We start from the raw sequence: 8,978 nt of genomic DNA, 5'->3' as shown, positions 1-8,978 counted from the left end.
TGATCTGAGAGTTCTGGCTGTTTTCTCACATTTTCTGAGAATAAGTAATGAATTTAATTCTCCCAGCCTTTCTATGAGGGGACAGTTTTTGTGCGTCTGACACAGCTCGACCCCAGCACCGTGCCAGAATCTCCTTTGGGTTTCAGCATGAACCTGTCTAGTTACTGGGAAAACGGCTTCTGACCTAGATCTTTCAGAATGACTCAGATTTTCTGCTCCATTTCATATCGGATTCCTCGTCCTGACACCAAAAAATGACTTAAAAACATCACAAACACCTCCTCTAAATCTTTTTCAACTGCGTTTGGTTGTCTTGAAAGAAGGGGGATTTGCGCCCTCTGCTGGCAAAAAACAGAACAACATTCTGGTGTCCAACGGCGTTTAGGGAAGAAGGGAAGATGGGGAGTTGCTGCCCTCCAGTGTCTGAAAGCTGGTGCTACACTTTTGTTCTTTTTAGCCTTGATTATAGAGAATATTTGGCCTCCTTATCTTAAAGAGCAAGTCCCCCCTACCAGATCCTTACTCAACTCCCACTTCCTGTTTGAAAAATGCAGCAAATGCTGTTGCCTAGCAGACCGAGAGGGCGGAGCCGCTAACACACACACAGGCTCACAACGGCATTGTGACATCATAATGTACCAGCTTAAGTTCTAGGGTACCTCTTAGCCAACAACGATGGCAGATTTAAATGCAGTGCAGAGTTTTTACCTGACGACGGCACAACACTGACAGTTTTAGGCAGAAAATGAAAATTTTAACTAAAATGCACTGAAGTGAAAAACTATTGACTACACATGTCTGCAGCACGATTAGACACACATTTATGTAGTTCATCAGGAAAAAATAGCTGATTTGGGGGTGACTTGCTCTTTAATCTGACATTTGGTTTGACTGATGGCCACATACTCTTGTCTGTCTATAGGGGATTTATATGTATTATTTAGGTCAGCTGGATGGAAACATGACAGCTCCGTCCTCTTGCTTCCGAGATTAAGGATTTTGTCTGCCCTCTGCTGGGTCAAGACTGTTGCTACAGGAAGAGTTCATGATGCAAAACAAGACAAAAAACAAGAGCACTTCCAGTAGATTCCTTCAAAATAAATCACACCTCTTAAAATTACTGCAGGTTTTAAATGAGCGTAACAGCAGATAATCTAAATAACAGCACTACACAGAGAGTCTCTTTTAATCACTTTTTTAAACTTCAGCAATTAGAATTAAATGAAAATTTAGTTTCCAAGAACAACGGCATGAAGGACACAGACATGTAAATGTGCATCTGGGAATAGCGCACACACTGACAATAGCACTGATGTCAGCGTGGAAAGAGGTCTATCATGCAAAATAGCTTACATCTCCAGAACTTCATAGCGGTTCACGCAGCGTTACACGCCTTTTCGCCAGTGGCGGCACCAGGGGGGGCGCTAGGGGGCGCTATAGCTACCCTTGGATTAGTCATTGCACCCCCATAAGCACCCCCAAGTAAATATTAGATTTTTTTTAATTTAATTTTAATTTAGCGTGTGGATGTGATAACATTTAACATACAAAACAAAAATAATCAGTAAATTATCATATAGATAGTAAAAACTGAAACCAAAACGGGAAATTGATGTTAACCTTTGACCTCATTTTCCACCTGCGAACGAGTGAAAGGTAGAGCTAGTGGTAAAATGGATCGGTTTTTGTTGCCCACGTTTCCACGGGTTCAGTCAGAAACGAATGAATGTTTGGAAGAGATCTCAGACCCACAAAATCCTACGGATCTGGATGAAGAGCGTCAACCCTCAACCGCCGCAGCAGTCCAGGGTTTAGCCGCTGGAAATGCTAACACTAACGTTAGCTAACCTTGCAACACTATAGATGGTTTTCTGTGTGGCTGTGTGTGTTTATGATTTCATGGAAAAGTCAGCGATTGTTCATATGTTTATGATGTACATTAATGATTGTTTCAGGTGTTGTTGAGGTGTTGTGCACGCATGTGTATCTGCTAGTGTTGAAGGTGTTTTAGAGAACAATAGGTACACATGACCACTTCCTTCATAGCACCCTCAATAAAAAGACTAGCTCCTTCATAGCACCTGCAGAAAAACATGTCTGGAGCCTCCACTGCTTTTCACCCACGGCAGAGTTCCTGCAGGACGTCTTGGTTGCACTTTGTGCTACATTTTGCTGTTAATGACAATGTTTGTTTTTGAAAGTGAAGGTATTCCAACAACTCTGTTATGTGAAGTTGACGTTTATTTAATGCTAATAAAACAGCATCATGTGAAGGTTTGGAAACGTTTAAGAAAGCAGAAGACCTTGATCATGGTTCATCTGCTCGAGCTGCAGAAGAACACAAACTGTAGTAAGCTATCTACAGTGGATGGGATATTAGTTAAATATACTTATTTACATTGTTAAAAACGTGTTTATATTTTTTCTAAAGAATAAAAAGACATTATTTCACGTAGCGTGAAGGACCACGTCCGTACGCATGGGGGCGACACTAGCGACTGTTGCAGGCGGAAGGAATGAGCACGGTCCCTTTAAAACGGAAGCACTTCCGCTGTGAGTCAGATTCGGCGTTACCTAAACAAGCGAGGTAAGTGTCAAAATGTCCGGAGTCAGGTAACAACGTGTGTGTGTGTGTGTGTGTGTGTGTGAGGGGCGTTGAGGAGAGTTCGGTATTTGGTCAGAAGTGTGTGTGTGTGTGAGTGTGTTACGTCGACAGGAAACCGGGTTGCGTTAGGAGGAGGACGAAGAGGACAAAGTCGTTCGTAACGTGGATTAACGGAGCTGCCGGTAGATTATTTTATTACGGAGCACCAGTCCAGACTGAAGTGGAGGACAAAGACGTGAAATTCGCGCCAGACTTAACGCTTTAATGTGAGTCTTTATTTCGGGGTCACGTCTGGAGTTACAACACTCGCCAATATGGCGGTGTCACACAAAACTCCTTCCGACTTGGTTTCAGAGCAACACAAGCCGAGTAGAAGACATTTGCTAGCTTAGCTGCTACAAAAGCAACTCACACATCACAAGTGTCGTTTTTTCTCACTCTAAACCTCTTTAAAGAGCAAGTCGCCCCCAAATCAACCTTTTTATGCTGTTATATAAATGAGTGTCTGATTGTGCTGTACACACTTGTAGTTAATAATTGGGCCTTTGTGCATCTTAGTTAAAATATAAATATTCAGCCTATAACCCTAAACCTCGTCAGGTAAAAACTCTGCACTGCATTTGAATTTAAATCTGCCACCGCTATTAGCTAAGAGGTACACTATGACGTTAGCTGGTACCATATGATGTCACAATGTTGTTGTGATCCTGTGTGTGTGTATTTGGTAGTGGCTCCGCCCTCTCGGTCTGCCAGTCAACAGCATTTTTTGCATTTTTTCAAGCATGAAGTGAGAGTGGAGTAAGACTCGGGTAGGGGGTGACTTGCTCTTTAACTTACAGATAACAGGTCATTTAATTCTGGAACGTAAACTGTTTAAAACTTTTAAATTGTTCATGATGAAGTCGTGTTTCCCAGTTTCAGATTTCAGTAATTAGACTTTTACAGATAATGGTAATAGTTATTATTAATTTTTAAAACATTTGAATGCTTATTTTGGTGTTTAGTACGCTTATGTAGATTAGACACTAGGGCAGCACAATAAATCGTAATTATATCGTTATCGCGATATCAGCATGCGCAATATGCATATCGCAAAGAACGGATAAATATTGCAATGAATGGTCAGCTCAAATGTTTGCTACACATAATTCATTCTGTCAATCAAATGCAAGCATGCTGTTTTTTTTAACAAATCAAATAGAGCTCTTCACCCATTTGGCCAACTGGGTGGGTTCCCATAGGTCAGAGGCCCGCCCCCGAGGCGGACGACTCTTCGTTTTGATGGTTAGCAAACACCTGAGTTAGCTTAGTTCTGCTCTTTTTGCTGATTCTCATTTTCTTGTTTATTTTCTTTTTCCCTTTCCTCACATCTTTTGCTTTTGTCATTTTTAGAATATTTGAATTTTTTTGTTTTAGATTATTTTGTTCCTGAGTTAAGTTTTTATTCACTGCAAGTAATCTCGTCATCGCGATATTAATGACTGTTATGGAATATCGCAGGTTTTCCTAACATCGCGGAACCCTACTAGACACAACCTGATTCTAGTGTTGAGCGTTTCTGATTCCCGTACCGCCGTCTCCGGTAAAAAGCTGCTGAAAACTCACCTGTTCAGACTTTTGCGTGACCTTCGTCACCACCCTCTCCTCATTCTGCCTTTCCCGGGATCCACTCATTTCCCTCTTTCCTGTTCATTTTCTCTCTCCTTTTCCTTACATTTTTTTCTTCTTTTAATCATTTTAAAAAAAAATTTATACTTAAATCTTTTGTTTGTTTTTGTTTTTTTGAAGCACCTCCAGATTTTATCTACAGGCGCTTTATCAAAGATCGTCTCCTTCTGATCTGCTAATGCTGACTCGTCTCATTTTACCGGATAATATTAAAAGATTAGAATCCTTTTCTGTCTTTTGATGAACGTGGACCCGATCGGCACCTGTACCTGGGCAGGCCGAGGCGTCTGAACCAGCGGGAAGGACGTGGCGCAGAAGCTGGTTGTGTTTTCAGCATCCCTGAACTCTTACTTCCCGTGTTTTTGTTCAGATGGCACACAGGCTGGTGTTGCGTCGAGTGTGGGCGCTTTCTGTGAAAGATGTCCGCCGCCTCCCGTCATCACCATCCACGGTCACAATCCCCTCCTCTTTCTCTACCTCCCTTCATCCTGTCCCGAGTCGGGTCTCCTTCCTGGCCCCGTCACAAACTCAGAGTCTTCGTCACACCCCCTGCAGAGCCGTCTCCTTCAACGTTCAGGACAACGAGGACTTCACAGAGAGGGTCATCAACAGCCAGCTGCCTGTCCTAGTCGACTTCCACGCACAGTGAGTACTTCTGGATTTGGTGCTGTGGCTCTGCTGAGCACTGGGATGTAAACGTTAATGCTGGCGGGTTTTATTCTCTCAACTCGGGGTCTTTCTCATAAAAAGCAACGCTTCTCCTTAGAGGTTATCTAAAGGACAGGCTCCTGTTTCCCACGGCAACACGTGTGACCTGCTAAGGGCCCTTGGAAGGTCAAAACGTGGGCTTTTGATTGGCTGTTACAGTAACTTGTCGACAGCATCCTGGCGTCGTAGGTTTGTTCGTCTGAGACCCCGACTGATTCTGTTTGAAAGTAAACGGATCATGTGGAAAATGTCAGCCCAGGCTTTCTCTTGAAAATAAAACTTACAGAATAACGAGAAATGAACGTTAAAATGTTCAATTCACCTTTCATTCTGCTCATTTTATTTAACAAATGGTTCATTTACTGTAGGATCATGTTTTATGCTACAAAGAAACGAAGAAGACGTTGGTGATGTGTGTCGAATGTTAGAGGTGCACAGAAAATGTGACACTCGGTAAACGGGAGCTGAAAACACTTTTACTAGAACTCTACTCGAGTTTTAAACAGCAAGTCACCCACAAGTCAACCTGTTTTTGCTCATAAGCTGTAAATGAGTGTAATCATGCTGTAGACACACGTAGTCAATAATTTGGCACTTAAGTGCATCTTAGTTAAAGAGCAAGTCACCCCCTACCAGAGTTTTACTCAACTCCCACTTCCTGTTTGAAAAATGCAACAAATGCTGTTGCCTAGCAGACCGAGAGGGCGGAGCCGCTAACAAATACACACACACAGGCTCACAACGACATTGTGACATCATATGGTACCAGCTAACGTCATTGTGTACTTCTTAGCCAATAGCGATGGCTGATTTAAATTCAACTGCAGTGCAGAGTTTTTACCTGAAGAGGGCGCAACACTGACAGTTTTAGGCAGAAAATTCAAATTTTAACTAAAAATGCACTAAAGTGCAAAACTATTGACTACACGTGTCTAGGGCTGGGCGATATGACGATTTTAGGCCGTTTTACGATCTACACATCTGACGGTCTGTCATTTTTGAGAGACCTTTTTATCACGATTCACAGCTCTGCTGTTGAATTTCTGACTCTGAATGAAAAGGGAACTTACCTCCGGCGAATGACACGCCTTTGTTTGACCCTTAACCAATCAGAGTGAGTCATAGTAATATATTAGTGCCCCGCTTGTTTTCACCTGTGTGTGAACAAACATGGCTTCGGCCGCGGCTGAGAGCGACAGCGAGGTTTCGTTCCGAAGAGGAACGCCTCGTCCGTTATATGGAACTGGTTCGGTTTTTCACCAGACGACAAAGAGCAGCGAAACGTCATTTACAAGGAGAGCGTCAAGGCAAGTGATGGCAACTCCACAAACGTGTTTAATCACTTGAAAAGAAGGCATCCCAAACAATACAATGAGAGCCAGCTGGCAGCTAAAGCTAAAAAGTCTGCGGCTACAGCGGCTAGTGCTTCTTCCAGGCAGCAAACGCTAACAGAAACACAAAACTCCCTCCCTACGACAGAGACAGCAGACGATGGAACAGCGTGACCGATGCAGTGACGTACCACTTGGTTAAAGATTTGTGTCCCGTGTGAACAGTAGGAGCGGGATTTAAGAACTTGATAAAAACATTGGATCCGCGCTACGAGTTTTCCAGCCGCAAGTATTTTTCGAACACCGCCGTTCCACGCATGTACGCTGAATGCAAAGTGAGAGTTGCAGAAAATATTCAGAATGTGCAGTTTTTTGCTACCACAAGCGATCTCTGGTCCAGCCGCACATCAGAGCCGTATTTGAGCTTAACTATCCACTACATGAGCAACTGGGAGCTACATAGTATTTTGAACAAGTTAATGTTTGCACAATACGTTTGCAATTGACATGTTTGCACTTTAAATATGTTTACGATACTAATTTATGTTAAGTTACTTGAAAAACGAGAAAAACAGATTTTTGTAATTGTTTCTCTCAGGACTTTTATCATCTCTGGTGTGAGTTTAAAATATAAGTGTGTTAGCACTGTGTTGATTATCCCTAATATGAATAAATGTTTGTTTATTCAATGTTTCTCTTCTTTAATACACAATTGAAGTTATGCTATTCATGGATAAAAAATCGTGATAAAATCGAAATTGTGATAAAATATTGGAAAAATCGTGATATTCTAGTTTTGCCATATCGCCCAGCCCTACACGTGTCTGTAGCACGATTAGACACACATTTATATAGTTTATCAGAAAAAATACTTGGTTTGGGGGTGACTTGCTCTTTAATATATTATTAGAATATTAGAATATTATTAAATATTCTGACTAAACCTGTCGGTGTTTTGCCGTCGTCAGGTAAAAACTCTGAAATGCATTTGAGTTTAAATCTACCACCACTGTTGGCCTAGAGGTACACTGTGGTGGTAGCTAGTACATTATTATGTCACAATGTCATGTACATGTGTGTGTTAGTGGCTCCGCCTTCTCGGTCTCTTTAAAGAGCAAGTCACCCCCTACCAGAATATTACTCCACTCCCACTTCCTGTTTGAAAAATGCAACAAATGCTGTTGCCTAGCGGACTGAGAGGGCGGAGCCGCTAACAATACACACACACACACACACAGGCTCACTATGACATTGTGACATCATATGGTACCAGCTAACGTCATTGTGTACCTCTTAGCCAATAGCGATGGCAGATTTAAATTCAAATGCAGTGCAGAGTTTTTACCTGACAACGGCACAACACCGACAGTTTTAGGTAGAACATTAAAATTGTAACCAAAATGCACTAAAGTGCAAAACTATTGACTAGACGTGTCTGCAGCACGATTGGACACACATTTATATAGTTTATCAGAAATAAAAGTTGATTTGGGGGTGACTTGCTCGTTAAGCTTGATGAGTTTGGATGTACATTTGTACGCTTAAGACTCTTATTGTGAAGGATCACAGGAAGTTCCGCTATGGAAGTGGACCAAATATTAATTTTGTGTTCAGTAAAAATGTCTTTAATCCTCAGTTACAATAATAATAAATACAGAAGAAATACCAGTGGGATGAAAAGCTTCTCACCAGCTTCCTGTCTGTCTGTGTTTTCTTCATGGTAGCAGTAATGTGACCCGTTTCTGCTGGTTCTGGTTGTAGGTGGTGCGGTCCCTGTAAGATCCTCGGGCCGAGGTTGGAAAAGGCCGTGGCTAAACAGAAAGGTCGCGTTGCCATGGCGAAAGTAGACATCGACGACCACACAGACCTGGCCATTGAGTACGGGGTGAGAGCACGGGCCGGAACACCTTTACCTGCCGTGAAACCATTCATGTTGGAGCTTCATGTGTTCGGTGGGACTTGTCTGTTTCCAGGTGTCGGCCGTGCCTACAGTCATCGCCATGCGGGGGGGCGACGTCGTCGACCGCTTTGTGGGCATCAAAGACGACGATCAGCTGGACTCGTTTCTCAGCAAAATCATTGGAAAATAACCCCCCCCCCCCCTCCTCCTTCCCCCGGCTGATCTGGTGGTGTTTGGCACACTTGGCAGTCTGTGCCGTAGTGCCAACTGGCAAACCCGTAACCACAAACGCCCGTCAGTAGGCACGCAGCTTCTGTCCAGTGATGGGTGTTTGTCTTCTTTAGCCGGTTAGCTGCAGCTGTGTTGAAGCAGCTTTGTTTTTATCTGAGAGTTCGACAGCTCCGCAGCGGTGCTGCTGTTTCTGTAAACGTCTACGGGAGGACAAACAAACACCTCTGATTATAGTTTTAGCAGTGGAGAACGTTTAAATGATAATAAAAGACAACTTTATGATGCTGACACGACGTCATCTGATTCCTGCTTTCCTCCACTAGAGGGTGCTGTTTCCTAACATCAAAGCACGTGGAAGGGGGGGGGGGTCGTCTCTGTCTGTCGCTGTCTCCTTGATCCTGATTGTGAAACTGAAGTCAAGCAGCAATTAGAAAAACGAGTTGAGTTAATTACGGAGAGCGCTCTGCACCAGAAACACGATGCGTGGAGAAATAAAAGATGAGATGAGATCTAGCTGCAGATAGTTTTTCTTTGT

At 42.9% G+C, this 8,978-nt stretch overlaps 1 protein-coding gene across 1 annotated transcript; it reads left to right on the top strand.

Moving 5' to 3' along the window:
* Nucleotides 1-2,490: 2,490 nt before the first annotated feature.
* On the top strand, nt 2,491-8,731 carry txn2 (thioredoxin 2). The gene is given in 5 exon segments (XM_015945203.3): nt 2,491-2,587; nt 4,644-4,918; nt 8,074-8,197; nt 8,286-8,348; nt 8,350-8,731. Coding segments are annotated over 4 exon segments (627 nt in total). The 5' UTR covers nt 2,491-2,587; the 3' UTR covers nt 8,515-8,731.
* Nucleotides 8,732-8,978: the final 247 nt, after the last annotated feature.

The sequence above is a fragment of the Nothobranchius furzeri genome, chromosome 12 (genome assembly GCF_043380555.1).
Source record: "Nothobranchius furzeri strain GRZ-AD chromosome 12, NfurGRZ-RIMD1, whole genome shotgun sequence".
Classification (NCBI taxonomy): Eukaryota; Metazoa; Chordata; class Actinopteri; order Cyprinodontiformes; family Nothobranchiidae; genus Nothobranchius; species Nothobranchius furzeri.
This window is presented reverse-complemented; position numbering and strand designations above follow the sequence as displayed.